The sequence below is a fragment of the Papio anubis genome, chromosome 1 (genome assembly GCF_008728515.1).
Source record: "Papio anubis isolate 15944 chromosome 1, Panubis1.0, whole genome shotgun sequence".
Taxonomy (NCBI): Eukaryota; Metazoa; Chordata; class Mammalia; order Primates; family Cercopithecidae; genus Papio; species Papio anubis.
Genome location: NC_044976.1, coordinates 102,081,435 through 102,103,440, shown reverse-complemented (window position 1 = coordinate 102,103,440; position 22,006 = coordinate 102,081,435). Strand labels below are relative to the sequence as shown.

At 36.3% G+C, this 22,006-nt stretch overlaps 1 protein-coding gene across 1 annotated transcript in view; it reads right to left on the bottom strand.

Moving 5' to 3' along the window:
* Positions 1 to 13,734: 13,734 nt before the first annotated feature.
* LOC101017419 (pancreatic alpha-amylase) overlaps positions 13,735 to 22,006 on the bottom strand; it is a 30,051-nt gene continuing 21,779 nt past the window's right edge. The window contains 10 exon segments of the mRNA XM_031651359.1: positions 13,735 to 13,958; positions 15,244 to 15,369; positions 15,480 to 15,598; positions 17,553 to 17,652; positions 17,747 to 17,869; positions 18,667 to 18,800; positions 19,537 to 19,767; positions 20,217 to 20,414; positions 21,230 to 21,376; positions 21,723 to 21,936. Of these exon segments, the coding sequence (XP_031507219.1) occupies positions 13,769 to 13,958; positions 15,244 to 15,369; positions 15,480 to 15,598; positions 17,553 to 17,652; positions 17,747 to 17,869; positions 18,667 to 18,800; positions 19,537 to 19,767; positions 20,217 to 20,414; positions 21,230 to 21,376; positions 21,723 to 21,890 (1,536 nt within the window). The 5' untranslated portion in view covers positions 21,891 to 21,936 and the 3' untranslated portion in view covers positions 13,735 to 13,768.

Sequence of the window (22,006 nt, the reverse complement as noted above, 5' to 3'; positions counted from 1 at the left end):
ACAAAGAAATGTGATCTAAAGAGGCAATTAGAATTTGGGGTGTGTATCTTAGACTAGCCAAAGAAAACAAGTTTAGGGCTGCTTGGTGCAGGAGGTAAGTTATGGGAAAGCAGGGGGAGGAAATGTATTCTAAATAAGGATTGTTTAATAAGGTTTCTTATGCAGATAAGTCATCAGCTATTAAGAGTTGTCTGTGGTGGTTTCCTGCGTGTGCTAGGGAGACACCTTTACATACTGAAATTTAATTATTGCTTTTAGAAAGGGAAAAGCCAGAGAGCTAATTGCTTTCTGCCCAAAAAGTTATTATACCACAGTGACATATTTTGGAGGGGCATATTTTGGTACACTTCAGGATATTTTACTGGATGCAATTCTATATTTTAATGTATTATAGTGATATTCATCATAAGATAGGAGAACACTTTATTTCTTCTACAAAGATAGCAGTAGCACTAAAATCATTAGTTCCTGGTAGAATGTGGGGCTTTATTTAAATTTATAGCATGCTTGAGTTGTCATTTGACTGACAGCTGTCAGAATAATTCTATTTTTCCCTACCCATGGCATGAAAATACTAAGCAGGAAGCAGGTTGTCATACAAATCTGTAATTTTGACATATGCCAGTTGAAGCCTGGAGTGAACTTTGACAAATACAGGTTCATGCAAATCTAAAGCCATTCAAAGGTTGGTAGTCGTATGTGCTAGTTAGTGAACTATGATGGAATTTAGTTTCATTTAAATTACAAACCTGGAGGCTGGGGGAGTAGGGAAGCAAACTATAAACGTAGTGTACATAAAACTGAATAAATTAATTCTGTAGTAATATTAATAAAGGGACTGATAATTCATAGAATTTCCCAGTGATAACATATAATTACCTTGCATAAGTAGAGATATGTTTATATTCAGAGATGACGTTGCTGTTATTAATATATCAAATCTAATAGGAAAGTCTTGATAGAAAACAGATTCTTCTGTTATTGGATATATTCTACCTGTCATTGTACTTTTCACTAGTATTCCATAAATGTGCTTCTCTAGCCTCACCGATTAACTGATCTATTCCCTGTCACTCGTTTCATTAATTCCTTTGGGCTTTTGTCATGCTTTTTCTTCTTTGGGAATCAATTTCTCTCCGTTCTCTTCCTTACAAATCTCCCTCATTCATCTCGAGACCTTCCTTTATCATTAGGCTTTCCCAGGTCATTTCAGCATTATGTACTATACCCTTCCGTTGAAACCAAACAACCTATTTCCTTACTTTATTATGCATCCCTTTAACTATTCCTCTGCATTCTTATTAACACATCCTTATAGTTATATTTTGTACTTGCCAACTATCCTCTGAACTTCAACATGGGTTACATGTTTCTAAGCACCTAAAAGAGTGCTGCAAAAAATACATATACGTTTCATTGATTTGATGGGGGTCTTCACTGCAATGTACAGATTTATTTAATTTTGCTTGAGGTCATAGAGCACACATAATATATATGATCATAATACCTAAGCATAACAAACCTGATGCTAAAGTTTAAGAATTAGACTTTCCTATAAATTTTATGACCTAGAACTAAATTAGAAACAACATTAAAGTTAAGACAGCATTTTGTGTCATCTAGCTTTCAGCTAACAGCACACACAGACTGAATATGGCAAGACTTCAAACAAGAATACATTATTTTCTGCTCCAATTCCAATGCTTTGCGATTTTTTTTTCTTTGAGTTAGATTTTAGGAGGTATCAATTACTGTGTATTTAGTACTTTAGAGAATAACAGATTACATGGTTTTTTTTGTTTGTGTGTTTTGCTTATTTATTTATTTGAGATGGAGTCTCACTCTGTTGCCAAAGGCTGGGGGTGCAGTGGCTTTTCTCCAGCTCACTGTAATCCCCGACCCATTTAAGTGATTCTCCTGCTCAGCCTTAAAGAGTAGCTGGGACTACAGGCATGCACCACCACTACGTATTTTGTCCTTTCAGTGAAGATGGGACATGTTGGCCAAGCTGGTCTTGATCTCCTGACATCAAGTGACCCGCCCACCTCAGCTTCCCAAAATATTGATATTACAGGCATGAGCCACCATGACTGGCCAACAGTCATATCTTTACTCAAGAGATGAGGAGGTATGCATCTAGCCAGAAGCTGTGGTTAGTGTATTATATACGGTTTCTCATTTAACACAACAGACTGAAAGAGTATATATTGTTTCCATTTTTCAGATGAGAAAACTAGGTTCAGACAAGTTTTTCAAGAATGTCTACTGAATTGATTGTGAAAATATAATAATTTTTCAAAATATCTTTTAAAATATTAAAGAAAAAATAGTAGGATTACATTTAGCAAAATTTGCAATTATAGGAAAATAATAAATACTACTTTATCGAAGTCTAAGTGGTGTTTGTTTTACGTATAAACCTTTCAACACACCTGTTTCTGCCTTAAAACAGATTACATGAGTGACCCTGAGCCACACTTGTTTCTTTTTTCAGAGTTTATGTTCAACGTTACAGGACAAAATGAGCAAATAGATAGTGTATACTGTGCATTTGCCCATAGGTTCAACTTCTTGTGAAAGGTCTTTAAAAATCTTTTAATATATCACTTTTCCTACTGTTTTCTTGAGTATCATTTTTATTGGCACTCATAAATGATTTTTTCTAAAACTTTATGATTTCTTACCAAAAAATTGTAAGTTGCATCTGTTATGTCTAGATTTTTGTATATCTACCTTTGTGTGTGTGTGTGTGTGTGTGTGTGTGTGTCTGTGTGTGAGGAAAGTTGCAACAACAAACAAAACAGAAGAAAAATTGAGACTCACTTAAACTAGACCTTAGTAAGACCCTGAAATTTTTTCCAGTCATTTGCAAAATAAAAGGAGGATTTACTTTGATATATTCATAAAAATAAAGTGTCCTAAAACCCTTGGTTAAAATGATTAGAAGTTTCTCTATCTTTTCCCCAAAAAATCTCATATTTCTAAAATGGAAAGTGATCTCTTTAAAGATTGGCTTATTGAAAATCAGTGTCAAGTCGGGAGCAAGATGGCCGAATAGGAGCAGATCCAGCCTCCAGCTCACAGTGCAAGCATCACAGAGGATGAGTGATTTCTGCACTTTCAACTGAGGTACCGGGTTCATCTCACTGGGGAGTGCCAGATAATCAGTGCTGGTCAGCTGGTGCAGCCCAACCAGCGAGAGTTGAAGCAGGGCGAGCCATCATCTCACCTGGGAAGTACAAGGGGGAAGGGAATCCCTTTTGCTAGCCAAGGGAAACTGAGACACACAACACCTGGAAAATCGGGTAACTCCTACCCTAATTCTGCGCTTTACCAAGGGTCTTAGCAAATGGCACACCAGGAAATTATATCCCACTCCTGGACGGGAGAGTCCCATGCCCACGGAGCCTCCCTCATTGGTAGCACAACAGTCTGAGATCTAACTGCAAGGCAGCAGCAAGGCTGGGGGAGAGGCACCTGCCATTGCTGAGGCTTAAGTAGGTAAACAAAGCCACCGGGAAGTTCGAACTGGGTGGAGCCCACTGCAGCTCAAGGGGGTCTGCCTGTCTCTGAAGACACCACCTCTGGGGACAGGGCATAGCTAAACAAAAAGCATCAGAAACCTCTGCATATGTAAATTACCCCGTCTGACAGCTTTGAAGAGAGCAGTGGAGCTCCCAGCACAGAGGTTGAGATCTGAGAATGGACAGACTGCCTACTCAAGTGGGTACCTGACCTCTGGGTAGCCTAACTGGGAGACATCCCCACTAGGTGCACACCGACACCTCACACCTCACACGGCGGGTCCACCACTGGGATGAAGCTTCCAGAGCAAGAATCAGACAGCAACATGCACTGCTCAGCAATATTCTATCTTCTGCAGCCCGGGCCAGTTGACACCCAGGCAAACAGGGTCTGAGTGGACCTCGAAGCAATCTCCAACAGACCCAGCTGAGGCCCTGACTGTTGAAGGAAACTAACAAACAGAAAGGACAACGGTCACACCAAAACCCCATCAGTTCCATCACCACCATCAAAGACTAAAGGTAGATAAACCACAAAGATGGTGAAAGCAGGGCAGAAAAGCTGGGTATTCCTAAAGCACATCTCCAAAGGAACGTAGCGCTTACGCCGCGCACAGATCAAAGTTGATGGAGAATGATTCTGATAAGTTGAGAGAAGAAGGCTTCAGTCAGACAAACTTCCCAGAACTAAAGGAGCAACCTACCTGAAGAAAGAAACTAAAAATCTTGAAAAAAGAAATAAAGAATTGATAACTAGAATAACTGTTTTGTGAGAAGCTTACAAACGAACTGACAGAGATAAAACCATGCATTGCTTGCAAAACATGACAAATGCAGAAGCTTCACAACCTATCACTGGATCAACTGGAAGAAAGAGTATATCAATGATTAAAGATGAAATGAATGAAACGAAGGGAGAAGAGAAGTCTAGAGAAAAAGAGGAAAAGAAATGAACAAAGCCTCCCAAGAAATAAGGATTATGTGAAAAGGCATCAAATCTATGTCTGGATTGGTGTGCCTGAAAGTGAGGGCAGAAAATGCAACCAAGATGGAAAAGACTCTTCAAGATATCATCCAGAGAACTTCCTGTAAGTTCTAGTATGCAGGCCAATATCCAAATTCAGGAAATACAGAGAACGCCACAGCATACTCCCTCGAGAAGAGCAACTCCAAGACACATAATTGTCAGATTCACCAAAAGTTGAAATGAAGGAAAAATGTTAAAGGCAGCCAGGAGAGAAAGCTGGGTTACACAAAGGGAGCCCATCAGATTCAACAGCAGATCTCTTCGCAGAAACCCAAGCCAGAAGAGAGTGGGGCCAATATTCAACATTCTTAAAGAAAAGAATTTTCAACCCAGGAATTTCATTTCCAGCCAAACTAAGTTTCATAAGTGAAAGAGAACAAAATCCCTTGCTATGACAAGCAAATAAGCTTAGAGATTTTGTGGTCACCACCCAGGCCTGCACATGAGACATCCCTACAAAGCACTCAAATGGAAAAGAACAACCAGTACCAGCCACTGCAAAACATGCCAAATGTAAAGACCATCGATGCTAGGGAAGAAACTGCATCAACTATTGAGCAAAATAACCAGCTAATATCACAAAGACAGGAGGATCAAGTTCACATAACAATATTAATCTAAAACAAATGGACTAAATGGTCCAATTAAAAAGACACAGACTGGCACTGGAGAAAGAGTCAAGCACCCATCAGTTTGCTGCATACAGGAGCAGACCCATCTCACATGCAGAGACACACATAGGCTCAAAATAAAGGATGGAGAGATTTACTAAGCAAATGAGAACGGAAAAGCAGGGCTTGCAATCCTAGTCTCTGATAAACACACTTTAAACCATCAAAGATCAAAAGAGCAGCGCCAGCTACATAATGGTAAAGAGATCAATTCAACAGGAAGAGCTAACTATCCTAAATATATAAGCACCCAATACAGCGAGCACCCAGATGCAAAACCAAGTCCTTAGAGACTTACGAGGATTTAGTCTCCCATGCAATAATAATGGGACATCAACACCCCACTGTCAACAACATTAGACAGATCAACAAGTAGAAAGTTAAATCAAGGATATCCAGGAATTGAACTCATCTCTGCACCAAGCGGACCTAATACATCTACAGAACTTCACCCTAAATCAAGAGAATATATTTCTTTTCTCTCAGCACCACATCACACTACCCAAAAATTCGACCACATAGTTGGAAGTAGCACTCCCAGCAAATGTACAAGAAAAAGAAATTATAACAAACCATCTCTCTCAGACCACAGTGCAATCAAACTAGAACCTGTGGACCAAGAAACTCAATCAAAACCACTCAACTACATGGAAACTGAACAACCTGTTCCCTTGGAATGACTACTAGGTACATGACAAAATGAAGGCAGAAATAAAGATGTTCTTTGGAGAACAAAACATACAACATACCAGTATGGAATCTCTGAACACATTTAAAGCAGTAAGTATGAGGAAACTATAGCACCAAATGCCCACAAGAGAAAGCAGGAAAGATCTAAAATTGACACCCTAACATCACAATTAAAAGAACTAGAGAAGCAAGAGCAAACATATCTGGCGAGCTAGCAGAAAGCAAAGCACAACTAAGATCAGAGCAGAACTGAAGGAGACAGGAGACACAAAACCCTCCAAAAATCAATGAATCCAGGAGATTTTTGAAAAGATCAACAAAATTGATAGACCACTAGCAAGACTAATGAAGAAGAAAAGAGAGAAGAATCAAATAGATGCAATAAAATGTGCGATAAAGGGCTATCACCACCAACCCCACAGAAATACAAATTACCATCAGAGAATATAAACACTCCTAATGAAATAAACTAGAAAAAACCTAGAAGAAATGGATACTCCTGGACACTTACACTCTACCAAGACAAAACCAGGAAGAAGTTGAATCCTGAATAGAACAACAGCAGGCTCTGAAATTGAGGCAATGCTCACAGCCTACCAACCAAAAAAAAAAGTCCATAATTCTATTTATTCACAGTTGAATTCCCTCACCAGACGTACAAGGAGGAGTTGGTACCATTCCTTCTGGAACCTATTCCAATCAATAGAAAAGAGGGAATCCTCCTAACTCATTTTATGAGGCCAACATCATCCTGATACCAAAGCCTGCAGAGACACACAAAAAAAGAGAATTTTAGACCAATATCCCTTGATGAACATCGATGCAACCTTCAATAAAATACTGGCAAACTGATCCAGTAGCACATCAAAACCTTATCCACTATGATCCAGTGGGTTTCATCCTCACAAGGCTGGTTCTAATCTACATGAATCATAAAATGTGTAATCTAACATGTAAACAGAACCAAAGACAAAACCACATGATTATCTCAATAGATGCAGAAAAGGCCTTTGACAAAATTCAACAGCCCTTCATGCTAAAACGCCTAATAATAAATCTTTGGTATTGATGGAATGTATCTCAAATACTGAGCCATTTATGACAAAAACCAACAGCCAATATCATCATACTGAATGGGCAAAGGAAGCACCTCTTGAAAACTGGCATTGACAGGAATGCCCTCTCTCTCTACCCACCTTATTCAACATAGTGTTGGAAGTTCTGGCTAGGCAATCAGGCAAGAGAAAGAAATCAAGGGTATTCAGTTAGGAAAGAAGAAGTCAAATTGTCCCTCTCTTGCAAGGATGACATGATTGTATATTTAGAAAACCCCATCATCTCAACCCAAAATCCTTTAGGGCTGATAAGAATCCCAGCAAAGTCTCAGGATAAAAATTAATGTGCAAAATTACAAGCACTCTATACACCTAACAGACAAACAGAGAGCTAAATCATGAAAGAAATTCCATTCATGCAAATTGTTTCAAAGAGAATAAAATACCGGAGTCCATAACTTACAAGGGATGTAAAGGACCTCTTCAAGGAGAACTTACAAACCACGCTCAGTGAAATAAAAAGAGGACACAAACAAATGGAAGAACATACCATGCTCATATACACCCAACATGAAATGGCCATACTGCCTAAGATAATGAGACAGATTCAATGTCATCCCCATCAAGCTACCAATGAGTTTCTTCACAGAATTGGAAAACTGGCTTTGAAAAGTTCATATGGAACCAAAAAGAGTCTGCATTGCCAAGACAACTTCTAAGCCAAAAGAACAGTATTGAGGCATCACGCTACCTGACTTCAAACTATACTACAAGGCTATGGTAACCAAAACAGCATGGTAAAATTGGTACCAAAACAGAGATATAGGACCAACGGAACAGAACAGAGCCTTAAGAAATAACACCACACATCTACACATCTGATCTTTGACAAAACCTGAGAAAAACAAGGAATGGGGAAAAGGATTCTATTTAATAAATGGTGCTGGGAAAATTACAGCCATAAGTAGAAAGCTGAAACTGATCCTTTCCTTTACTCCTATATGAATATTAATTCAAGATGGATTAGACACTTAAATGTCAGACTCCATGAAACTATAAACCCTAGAAGAGAAAACCTAGGCAATAAATTTAATATTCAGGACAGAGGCATGCAAGGACTTCATGTCTAAAATACCAAAAGCAATGGCAACAAAAGCCAAAATTGACAAATGGGATCTAATTAAATGAAAGAGCTTCTGCACAGCAAAAGAAACTACCTTCATCAGAGTAACAGGTAACCTACAGAGTGGGAGAGAAAATTTTTGCAATCTACTCATCTGACAAAGGGCTAATATCCAGAACCTACAAAGAACTCAAACAATGGCGAAAAAAACAAACAACCCCATCATCAAAAGTGGGCAAAGGATATGAACAGACATTTCTCAAAAAGAGATTCATACAGCCAACAGACACATGAAAAAATGCCCACCACTGGCCATCAGAGAAATGCAAATCAAACCACAACAGATACTATCTCACACCAGTTAGAATGGCAATCATTAAAAGTCAGGAAACAACAGGTGCTGGAGAGGATGTGAGAAATAGGAACACTTTTTACACTGTTGGTGGATTGTAAACTAGTTCAACTATTGTGGAAAACAATATATGATTCCTCAAGGATCCAGAACTAGAAATAGCATATGACCCAGCCATCGCATTACTGGGTATATACCCAAAGGATTATAAATCATGCTGCTATAAAGACACATGCACTTGTATGTTTATTGCGGCACTATTCACAACAGCAATGACTTGGAATCAACCCAAATGTCCATCAGTGACAGACTGGATTAAGAAAATGTGGCACATATACACCATGGAATACTATGCATCCATAAAACAGGATGAATTCCTGTCCTTTGTAGGGATACAGATGCAGCTGGAAACCATCATTCTCAGCAAAGTATTGCAAGAACAGAAAAGCAAACACCGCATGTTCTCACTCATAGGAGGGAATTGAACAATGAGATCACCTGGACATGGGAAGGGGAACATCACACACCGGGGCCTATTATGTGGAAGGGGGAGGCTTGAGGGGGGAGGGATGGCATTGGGAGTTATAACTGATGTAAATGATGAGTTGATGGGTGCTGACGAGTTGATGGGTGCAGCACACCAACATGGCACATGTATATATATATGTAACAGACCTGCATATTGTGCACATGTACCCTAGAACTTAAAGTATAATAACATAATAATGAGCTCACTTGGGACAAGTACTGAGCTAATGCCCCAACCATTCTCTCTGACTAGTCACACTCTATGATTGTAAGTTTGTTGGTTCAGTTTGACTTATAAGTGAAAGTCGAATTATATGGTAATAATGATTTTCAACACAAAGAGTTATTTTCCCTTCTAAGAATAGAGAAATAACTCAGTAATTTCACAGGCCGAATTAGATCTATAGATAAAATGAAATATCTAAAGGACGAAACTGTTAGTACAAATTGGTTTTACAAAGTACTAAGAACATAGTAAAAATGAGTTTCAAATTTATTATACTCAGATGAATGTGGCATCATTTTCCCAGTACTGTTTTAAGAATTCTTCATTGACTTACTAGGTTTATAGCTCACCAAATAATTTACTGCCATTATGGCTTAAAAGTCCTGAAAACATGATGTGTTATTGCCAAAGTACTTGACTTCCCCATGATTTTTATGACCTCAGAAATCAGGGTTAAGCAGAAATTAATTAAATTTGAGAAGAAATAGGAAAAAAATGAGAGAAATATCTCTATTACAGGGCCACATCTTCATTAAAAATGTTCTCCTTCACAAAATACATACATTTTTTCTCTCAATTTTCTCTTTCATTATTATCTCAATTCATTTTACAAATAACTATTGATCTCTTCATAAGACATTCTGGATAATGTCCTGAGACTAAGGATTCAATAAAGAAAAAAGCAGATGTTTCCCACAGTACTACGTTGAGTGCTAAGAAGTACAGAGAGTGCTAACAATAATCAGGGGACTTGACCTAATACTGAATAAATATTCTTGCAGGATCACCATTTGAATTAATGTTTGAATGATGAACAGGAATTAATTTGGAGAGGAGGTAAGAAAAGAACATTCCATGTAGAAAGAGCGGAATGTCTCTTGCATTAAAATTAAAGAACTAAAAAGATCTTGTTGAGTGGCAGTAACTAAAAGATTAGTATGGTTAGAGATCAGAAATTAAAGAGGTGAATTGAGTGAGGTAAGACTTCAAGTAAAGGGTTACAGGTCCTGTTAAAAATGTTGGCTTTTTATCCTAAGGTAAGCGGTAGTGGTCTTCTGATTTGAAAAGATCACTCGGATTCCATGGTAGATAATGGAATGGTTGGAGAAAGGACTGAAGTGGATACTGATGCTGCAGTCACCTCCTCAATAATCAGCATAACTGCATGTAAGCTATTCTAAAAGTTAAAATTTCAACTAATAGATATGCTTGATGTTTTATTCTCTGAGAAAAGCTCTGTAACCTCTTGTACAAATACATTCCCTTGCACAAAAACTGATATCCCATTATAAAACCCCTTTCAAATATCCTTTTTGAAGCTTGTTAGCTTATGTCTCTAATGTTTATCTTGTCTCTCCTGCTTGGGATAAAGATACATGTGCACCACTACCTATGTATCAGGGGAACTCTCCTCTACACCTCTGCTAACCACTAAAAATTCTTAGAGTGGCTGTCTGGTCACTGTCTTATAAAAATGAAAGAATGTAATTCTGACATGTTAAGAAACTAATATGAAGTGGTCCCAACCCCTGGCTTGTGGTTACATTATTTGCTTACATTCTGCATTGCATTTGTTATAAACAATAAAGTCTGGCTTTAAATTAGGAGTCGGGAGTCTTTTCAATATATGGCTGGAGGTAAAACAGGAGATTTTTGTCATTTATGGAAAGGATTACTAGATAGTAGATGTAGAAAGAGAAAAGAACATAGTGAAGTAATAGTTAGAAGGCAACAATCTACAGTATTCAGTGCTTGATTTGTTCTGGGAAACGTAAGAGAAGAGGGTTTCAAACGTTAGCCCCAAATTTCTGAACTGCAGGACTGAATAAATGGTAATACTAGTTCCTGAGTTTGGGAGTACTTATAAAAACAGGAGCCAACCATGCTAAGAACTGAGTTAAGAGCATTCCAAAAAACTGCAGAAACACATACAAAAGTCCACAACATAAAATAAAATACATGGCATGTTCAGTAAAATGATGAAAGACCAGAATACCTAAGGCTATGGGATTCTCAAGAGAAAAGAATAAGTGTGAGGCTGGAGCTAGGTTCATATCTGATAAGATGTGGATTTGTAGGCTACCATGAGTAGTTAGAACTATTCTGAATGCAATAAAACTTTAAAAGTTTTAAGAATTAACATTTTAATTGGATTTAAATTATATGAATATAATGTTGTGGTCTTTAGTAAAATGAAGGGAGAGAGTGAAATAATGGAAATAGGAGACCAGTTGTAGGGTCGTTTTAGAATGCAGGGAAGAGATAATTGTGACCTGGATAAAGGCATGACAGAGGATACAAAAGAAGTACAATATAACAAGAAATATTTTGAAGATACAATAGTTCATGCTAAGGTTTATATGAAGAGATAATGTTGTTGAGCTAAAGAGAAAGAAGTTAGAAAATATCCTATGTTTCTAAGCAGTAAGAAAATAATGTAGTAAAAGTTTTATGCAAAGGAAAAAGTGAAGGTTCCATTTTGGATATGTTAATTGTGAGATGTCTGTGGAACATGGAAGTGGTGATAACAAGCATCTGATGGAAATACGAGACTGAAGTCCAAGTTCTGATGACGATACCTAGGTGTCCACAGAAAATACTTGCTTAAAATCGACGGAATTGTTTCCAATCACCTAGAAGATAGAGAAGGAAGATAAATAGATGAAAGTTAGGACTTAGGTGGAACAGAATAAGATGATCCAGTTAAAAAACAAAAACAAACAAACAAAAACCTGAAAAGTAATCAATTGAGACGGAAATCAGGGGAGACTAGAAAAGAAACGGCTGAGGAGATAGAAAGAAAGTGACCCACGTCGCGAATACTGGTGTGAAATGGTTTAAAGGTGAGGATAGAGAATAGTGGACTGGTAACATAAAGTATCGTCGGTGATGTTGTCAAAGATCGTTGAATGGAAGCAATGGTGAAAGCTGGACGAGTAGACACATGAATCATGATGGAGGAAGGGATGTGCAGAAGTGTGATAAAGATATTCGTCGGAGGAACAGAATGAGCAAAGAAATATACCCCAAAAGAATATCTGAGGCCATTGATGTTTTAGTTGGAAGACTGTAATACAGCCTTAATCTAGGATGACTAATGCAGAAGAAAGGGAAAGACTGCTAAATCAAAGAGGAAGGATAATCCAAAGTCCTCAAAAGATAGAAATGGAGATGGTATCATTAACATAAGCAGAAAATAGCCTTTCTTAGAATGAGGTGTACTTTCTTCATTATAATAGGAGAAAAGAGGAAAATCCTAGAAGGGAAAAATGCAGGACAGCTCTCCAAGTGGCCTTGGACCAACAGTTTTCCCCTTCTCTCCTTGTGCTTCTCAAGAATAGCTGTAGAATGAGCTGGGAATGCAACATCCTGAGATAGGAGCTCAGACTCTCTTACTGTGTCTCAAGACAGCTTTTTTTTCTTGAGTGCTTTAGCCCAGTGTATCATGTGATGCCTGGGTTATAAAATACAGGGCAGGCTTCTTTCAAGGGTTCCTCAGCTGTGGTACAAATAGGACATGTGCAGATGAGACTTCACCACCCTGGGCAAACTGTGTGAGTCTTGGGAGGCTGTCTCCTCACTTGAACCCTGAGCTGCTGTGTCCCTTGATGCCTATCCGTAAGCAATAAACCTGCTTCATGCAACTTCTTGTGTGTATGTTCTAAATCACTGGAAATTCAAGTAGTAGAAACTGCAGTCCAAGATGCAGTGAGCCAAAGTGGTACCAACGCATAGTGAATCTGCCTTGTGGCAGGAACACTTTACAGGTGAAAAAGAATAGACAGTTTCGAGTTGTGGCCTCTGTCTCTCATTTTAAGTGTAAACAAAATAACTGAGTTATAAGGAAACCCAGATGAGAGCCCTAATGAATTCCATATTTAAAGTCAAGATGAAGAAGAATGAATAGGTAGAGAATTGGGAAGAAACCCAGACTACAAGGTGTCATTGAAAACCCACAAGTAAATATCCATATTGTGTAGAATAAAGTAAAAGACAAAAAGTCATAACTACCAAGTCTAAGCAGTGAAAAAAATGAAAAGAAGAAAGAATATAAAGAGTAGGAGAAGATTCAAAAGCGAGCTCAATGGGGTGTATGTGATTGTATAATTTAGGTTTCTTCTATTGTTTAGCGTTATTAACATGAAAAGTACTTGCATATTATAAAACCATACAACTGAGGCTAATTTTGCATGATCAACATTAAACCAGCAATTCCTAATTAACTGATAAAAACACTCTTTGGAAGAATTACAGAATGACAGAAATTAAAGGTAGACAGGTAAATGATGCTAATGACAACAAACATATAGGTTAAGATGCTTTTCTTAGTTCATATGTTAAATGAGTTAAAGTCAGTCTTCTGAGGCATAATGATGTGCTGACTGTAACTATCTTATAATTAGTTGATAATTGAGTGGGATTTTCATACTATTGAGTTTTTTTCTGAATTTTTCAAGTTGATTACTAATTGCAGCTTTGACTAAAAATTAATGAAATATAAATATTACTGTATATGTAAGAAAAGAAACACACTTGGCTATTGTTTTGAGGATATGCATTTAATTTTAAAATTTATAATTTAGATTCAACATGAATTGCAATAAATGGATCTTCAGCAGAGTTACTAATAGAAAATTGAGCTTTGCCATCATTAGAAACGTAGATTTTAATGCCTGTGCAATTGCCATCAATTTTATCTCCAGAAATGACATCACAGTATGTGCCAGCAGGAAGACCAGTTTGCAAAGTTGAAGAAAATGACCTGGAATATAAAATTTGAGATTTAACTTCAATACAATGAAAAGCGGGAATACAAATGAACATAAATAAACAGCATAACTTTATGTTGTAGAACCCTAAGCAGACAAGGTCTCATTAAGAAGAAAACCCATATGCCTCTCTAGTAGGTGTAAATAGCTTTCTCAGGACCAAAAGGAACCTTACAGCAAACTGAACAAGTCCCTGGTCGGTAGTGAAAATATTACCAGAAAATCAAACTTGAAGAATATCAGTGAAGATTGGCAGGAACGGTCACACTTTGATAAAAGTGCTGCCTTAGTAAATTCAAATTTGTTCTCAACTGAACTTAATACCAACTACTTTTAACAATTTAAAGGGTATTATTTTTTAACCTCCTTTTTTTTCTCATGAGGTTAAAAAGAATTTGGGTGTACATACAAACAATCTATCATTTCTATGAAGAGGTGATCGTTTGAAATATAAATCTTTTTCACAAAAATTTATTTTGGTATTCTCATCCACAAAAGAAATTAATTAAAGAACCAGACATCAGCCTTTTTGGCAGGAAAGAGATCAACTTGACTTATATATTTATTTATTCCTTCATTTTTTATCAGTGAAATATAATTTATATTAGAATGAGCTAAGTGTGAGTATCAGTTGGCCTTGGACAGAGACAATTCAACTGTTTGCAAGGAAGTCTTCTGAGCTATATGTTAGGGAATCATTTATACCACAGGCAAAGGATATAAGAATCACAGATGAAAGGCCAATAATGAGAAGTTTCAGAACTAAAACTCAAATCTCCCGAAGCAAATCATTAACCACAAGATACATATTATTTATATATATGCTTTAAAAATGTGATTTGTCACAAGGAGACAGAGAAGTGAAGAAACTATACCAAAAAACTAGGTAGAGCAGTCCTTGAGAAAAACAGTTAGAAATAAAGGTATTTTAATACTGAGGCAGCATTTTCATGATTGAAAACTTGGGACACAGGGCACGTTCTTTTCAGCCGTTTCTGACTCATATATTGATACATATGGCATGGGTGGTATGCATGTTGATTCTATATAGGGTTCATGAGATTTTTAGAAGACTACCTTTGCTTGAAATGCCATGAAAGGAGAACGAAGGAGGAAGAACCATCATCATTTTGCTTCTGCCCATTTTTGATCGCTATTGTCTTGCTCCACCGACTAAATGATTTTTCAGATACCATAAAAAGTAAATGAACAGAAACAAAAAGAATGAATCAAGAACATACTGATACAAAATATTATTTTTAATTGATATTTACTTACCAGTCATCATTGTTGAAAACAATGAATCCTTTGTTTCCTCTTCCAAAAGCCACTTGGTTGCTCTATTTATCATACCAGTTTGTAAAAGGCTGACCATCCACTACATTGCGGAAAGCAACCATGTTCCTACAAACACAGTAACATAAAAAAGTTGATATTCTTAAACTTCAACTGTTTTAAATAAAATGCTAAAGAAAGTTTCCTATTAGAGGACATGTCAAAATAAATATTCTCACCTTATTTGGCGCCATCGATGTTCACAGACCCAGTCATTGCCACAAGTAGTGTCTGGATTAATAGTAACTTCTTTAATTACTCCATTATTATTTGGTGGCCCAACGCAATCATTAACATCCTGAATTAGGGGGGGAAAGCCAAATTTTAACATACATGTATTTACCTCTTCCTTCTCCTTTATACCAAACCCAACCTATCCTGTTACTTGTGTCTCTGCAGTCAGTGACTTGATCTAGAATCCAATGCCTTCATTAATTTTTATAGCCCTTTACTTGGTCTTCATCATCTCTCTATGCTCAGGTTCTTTTCTGCCATATTAAAAACAAAGGTAACAAATTTTTATACTCTCGTTTTCATTCCAAGGACATGCAAAGGCTTCTTTGCTCTGTCACCCAGGCTGGAGTACAGTGACACAATCATAGCTCACTACAGCCTTGATCTCCCAGGCTCAAGCGATCCTCCCATCTCAGCCTCCCAAGCAGCTAAGACTGTTGATGTGCACCACCACACCCAGTTCATTTTTTTTTTTTTTAAATTTCCGGTACAGACGAGGTCTTGCTAGCTTGCTCAGATTTGTCTTGAACTCCTCAGGTCACGTGATCTTCTCGCCTGGCCTCGCAAAGTGCTGGGATTACAGCTGTGAGCCACTGCACCTGGCCTGCAAGGGCTTCTTAACATCACTGTAAGCCATGCAATGTCTTTGTAGTGGGCAGGGCATTAGTGCCAAAACATAAGATTAAAATGCAGAGTCTATTACTAGTAGCTAAGAAAACTTAATCAATATACATAATTCACTGTGTCTGTTTTGTCATTTGTAAAATGAGATATTGTTTATCTTTGCTCCAATTAAGTAGTATATCTGAAAATGCCCTGGTGACATGTGCTAAATAAATCTTGAGCCCCTTCATGCTTCTTTTAGATAAATGGACAAAATAATACATCTAGATATTTTTTTATTAATTAGCCACATTTTTAATACTATGTGTTTGGATTGGCACTTTAAAATACAAATTAAAAAAAAACACAGTAACCCTAGAGGAAGGTTTTTCAGTGTTTGACTTTAGAATCATGTCATATGGTGAAAAGTGAACAATACTAAGAATTTTTAGCATGCAGTAGTCCTGGCAAAGTGGAAACGTTATAGTAATAGGAAAAATAAAAATACTCTCTGACTCCTAACGTCAGAAATAAGACCAATTAGTAGAAATTATAAGAAGTTGGCTCGATATAAAAGTACACCTTCTAAATATTAAAGCTGTTTACAATAGAATCAGTTGTCGTACAAAGTAGCCGACTTCTCAAACTGAAAGGAATCTAAAAGAAGCTAGCTAGATATCAGTGTGACTCACAGGAAGGAGGAATTTCTGCTTTAGACATGAAGTCTCTGATGCTGTTTCTGAACCCTTTAGATTAAAAGAAACCCTTCTACTAGCTTTCCAAATATCTTTACACTCTTATTTCTCTGTTCCTTTGTGAAACTACTCATCAGATTAATGTCTTTATCACACTCCCAAAAGTTTTTCTCATTCTTACCTTTCTTGGAATACTCTATACATTTCTATTCTTTAGTACATATAATTTCCTTCCTCTTATAGGACACTTTGCCTATTTAACTTAGCTCAACTGACTCATTTCTTTGTATTCCATGTAACATTTTAAAAGTACTTAACAAACATTTATGTTGTTCTCACTACGGGCAGATGATGTTTTAAGTTCTCTACAAGTGTTGGCATATATAATCTTGCTATCAACCCTGAGGTAGATACTTATTAGAAATACATATTTTACTCCCTGTGTCTAGCTCTTATTTTTAGGTGTTTTTTTTTTTCTTTTTCCTGTTGGCTAGGGGGATGTTTCGTATCTCTGAAACAGCTCGCATACTCTTTTTCAACGAAGAATATAAATTTTACTCCTTTAATATAACCTGCCTAAAATCAGAGCCCTGTGTCAGGTTTACACATAATTAAATATTTGTTGAATAAATACATAATTAATAGTTGTCATATTAAGTTATAACATGATTGCCTCCTTTTTCTTGAGAAAAGGATATTTTGAACAACTCCAAAACTTACTTTTCCATTTTGAAAATTTCTTGGCCAACGGTAGCTTGACATTACTCGTGTAAATCCATAAGGATGAGCAAGCATAAATCCAACTGCCATTTTATACAGCCTGAAAGTTACATAATTATATTATCATAGAATATCAGAATATTCTTGCCATCATTAAAAGATGTGTTAAAAAAATAGAGAACTTTGGTTTCTACCTGGCATCCCAGAAGGTAAGAATAGAGGCTCCTCCAGCCCCATGTCCTCGTTGATTGTCATGGTTATCCACAAAGACAAGTGCTCTGTCAGAAGGCACGAAACCCCAACCTTCTCCCCAGTTCCTATTTTTGAAAAATAAGATATACGTTGATGTATCATTTCACAATTGTTTTAGAGTAATTTAACTGTGCATCTCTTTCTGTAGGGCATGGCATCTGAAGATTAATTCTCTCTCTAATTAAATGGTTATTCTGTAAGATATATATTTACAGACACATATATATATGTGTGTCTACCTACATACCATACACACTCACGTGTGTAATCTACATATATAGTCCATATTTGTTTATACATGTTTGGAATACTTATGTTCATATTAGAAATACAAGATTTTTGTTATTAAAAAAGGTCCTTTTAGAGGTTTCAGCACATTATACTTTAGAAGCACTCCAGAAGGATCAATATCCATATCACATTATACAGAATGTCAAACTGGATTAAAATAAGGCTTCAATACTGTATTGTTACCATATACATATTTTAATATTTTAAATTAATATATGTAAATTCTAAAGTATGGACACTTTGTACATACTTTATAAATGACAGGATCATTTTAAAAATAAACCGGCTTCAAAAGATTATATGCAAACATCAGTCAAATCTTGTATATTCATCTCGTACTTAGATGAAAATTCCTAGGGAATGTTTAGGGTTCCTAGGCATACCGTCTTGTGACAGACACTCTAAATACAAAAGATGATTCATTCGAGTTTAGGGCACTAGAATACTTATCATTAAAAATTGCCTCCTTGACAGTTGTCTGAATAAGAATGTTCCAGAAGATAACTCACACTGGGGTAGTATGAATAATAGATCTATGAAATAATTCAGGGGAAAAGTTGTATTTAATTACTTTAAGTAAGACATCTTCTCTCCATTCCACTTGCGAATAACTGTGCCGAGTTTTGCACCATACTTGAATTCTGTCACCCGGCCATTTCCAAAGTACTCACTGCTTTTAATTGGCTCACCACCCAGATCAATTACCTAGTAGAAATTTAGGAAAAAATAACATTTTTCATAAGGTCTTTAAAGCATTTTAACCAATAATTTAATGTTATATAACAAATAGCTTTAAGTTATTTATTATTTGTTTTTGTCTTGTTTTGTTTTTCAGAGACAGGGTCTTGCTATATCGTCCAGGATGGTCCCAAACTCCTGGCCTCAAGCAATCTTCCTGCCACAGCCTCCCAAAGTGCTGTGATTCGTGAAATCACAGCACGAGCCACCACTCCCAGTGCTATTTGTTATGTAAAATGCTCAAAATGGTTTTCCTATTCTTATTATCTCAATAGGTAATATTCTTATATTCTTTTTTTGAGAAAGTATACACTACAATATTGAAAGACACATAATGTCAAAGTTACCTGCTGTCCTGTGAGAATGTTTACCTAATTTTTAGTCTTGTACATCAATGATAATAACAGATCACATTAATACATTTACTATCTGACTGACATTTCTTGATAAATATAAACTCGTTTCATTTCCAAAGAAAATAAAGACATAACTATTGTCAGTATCCTATATTCTGTGTGCTCCATAAAACCTGTTGTGATAAAGAATTAGATATGCTGTATCTGAAGAAGAGGAGTTTAAAGAACAGTGTTTTACATAAATGACTCAGTCCTTATCCTACGGAAATTGCATTTTTAATTGAATCTGCCATTAATTTTCTAATGAATAAGATGATATTTTATATGCATATATGCATTGAATGTACCTCCTGGTAAATGAAAGGTTTACTTCCTTGAGGAAACCAGTTACTGTTGAGATTATGCAGTTTGTCCAAAACTGCCTTTATGTCTCCAGGCCACATGTGCTTGGAAGCATCAAGTCTGAACCCTGCAACTCCCATGTCAATGAGATTGTTCATATATTCGGCAATCTTGGAACGCACATAATCCTTCTCCAGCGCAAGATCAAGAAGACCAGTCAGACGACAATCTCTGACCTGTTGAGGTAAAAATGTTACGACTGATTCATAAAACCTCACTTTTCACCTGATAATCCATTTGCTTATTCATATATTCAGTAATTCCTCAATAGATGTTTTATAGGGACTTCCTTGCATTAGGACCTGGGGATGCTCACATTCTACTATAGATGTATCTTTGAAATATTTTGTAGTAGAAAATAGAGAATTTAAGAAATAAAGTCGATGAGCTTTTGAATTGGTTGGAAGATTTTTTAAAGTGAGCTTTTAAAAGTGTGTATTGATTAAAACTCTTAAATTAATATTTAAAAGTTTTAATATGGATTTGAGTTTCATAGTCAAATTTGTTAACCTGTGTCCCTGAGAGATCTAAATTAGTATTTAAACTGAAGCTCCATTAGCTACATGTCTATAATAAAAGGCATATATCACTCTTTATTCAGATCACTGTCTTAAAAAAAAATTACCTGAGTAGCATCATTATAGTTCTCGATATCTCCACTTGAAGTTTTACATTTACCATCATTAAAATCCCATCCAGAATACGGGACTGCTGGAAAGTCCCTACTTCCAGGGTTGAAGTAACTTCCACAAGTACTGCTTGTTCCTGCACTCACAGCATTACCACACATATGATTAATTACAGCATCCACATAAATACGAACCTAGAAAGCAAAGTTTCTACTTCAGCGTGACTGACAGAGAGGTAGACGCTTAAAGCAGTATTGATTAAAGTTTATAGTATGTTAATAAAACTCCAAAATATTTCATTATATCTTATAACTATTTTCCTACAAGATCAAAAGTCAACTGTGAAAGGAAAGTAATGTGAACTAAACACCTACATTCATTCTAGACACTTGGTCAAATATTTAGAGTAATGATAAATTGAGAGAACCAGAAACTACCATAAATAGGAGGAAACGCAAAAAGCCCATTTCGGGGAGACAAAACTCAGATGAGACTGGACAGGTTACTGTTTTGGAAATGTCAGTGGGTCACCAGGAGAAAGCCTGTACTCTCTACTTAGCAGTTGAAGACAAATAAGGTAGATATTAGTCTCCAATTATGCTGCTCATTAAATACAGAAGCGAGCTATTCATCACAGAAAAACCCAGGAATTACTAATGGAAACACAAGTTACCTAAAAATGATAGCAAATATTGTAACTGAAATTATAATTCCTAACCAGAAAAGTCTTTCCAGGAAATATGGATAGTTATAAGAGTTAAAATTTGATGTTTTGCTTTAGAAGTAAATTCTGCTCTAAACTTTAACTTATCTCTTTAGTAGATAGAGAACACGTACACAAATATTTACAAAAGTTGAACATAAGACATTTAACTTTAAGTTTTAAAGCATGAAGTAAAATTTTAAAAAAATATAAAATGTGGAAAACTTTCTGCTCAAAGGGAGCAAGAAAGAAGAGAGAAATCATTTTCCTATGTGTTATTTTTAAAGGAAACCAGAATTCACTTACCCCAACATTGTTACATCTAGTCACCATGTTTCTAAATTCATCTTCATTTCCAGATCTTGTGCATAATTTATAGCTAACTGGTTGGTATCTTTCCCACCAAGGTCTTGAAGGATTGTAAATTGCAACATTTTCATTTGGTGGAGAGACCTACAAATGTAACCGTCTTAATAAGCACCAAATTGTGTCTTACCGTATAACATTGGATGTTCTAGAAACTAATCAATAATATAAAAATATTCTTGAATCTTTGTATCTGCAGCTGTCTTTTGAAAATATTAACAGCACATTGGAGGATTCTCACTGAAGAAAGATTATCTCAGAAACAAAATATAAAGTTGCCAAAAATACTACATTGTTTTGTCCTCAGAAAACGGTTTTACTTAGAATACTTACCTGGGAAGTAAAATGTTGCCCAAGTTTCACAGATCAGATCAGAACACTGTTTACTACAAGCACAGTGAATTCTGCAATTTATACTATGAATAATACCCACCTGAACCCCTCCAAATCCCTTGGGAGCTAAATATCGCTCACATTCAAGAGCAATATCCGCCCATCGCCATTCAAACAGATGAACGATAGATGTCCGTCCTTGTTGTGTATTTGGGGAATACTGAGCCCAGCAGAACCCAATGGTTAAAAGCAACAGAAAGAACTTCATTTTGCTGTGAAGTTGTCAGTGTCCTTTCCAGAAACTATTTATATTCTTGTAAGAAGCACATTTTGCAAAGTAAATATTAACATTAATAAATACTTGATAGCAAACTGTTTATTCAT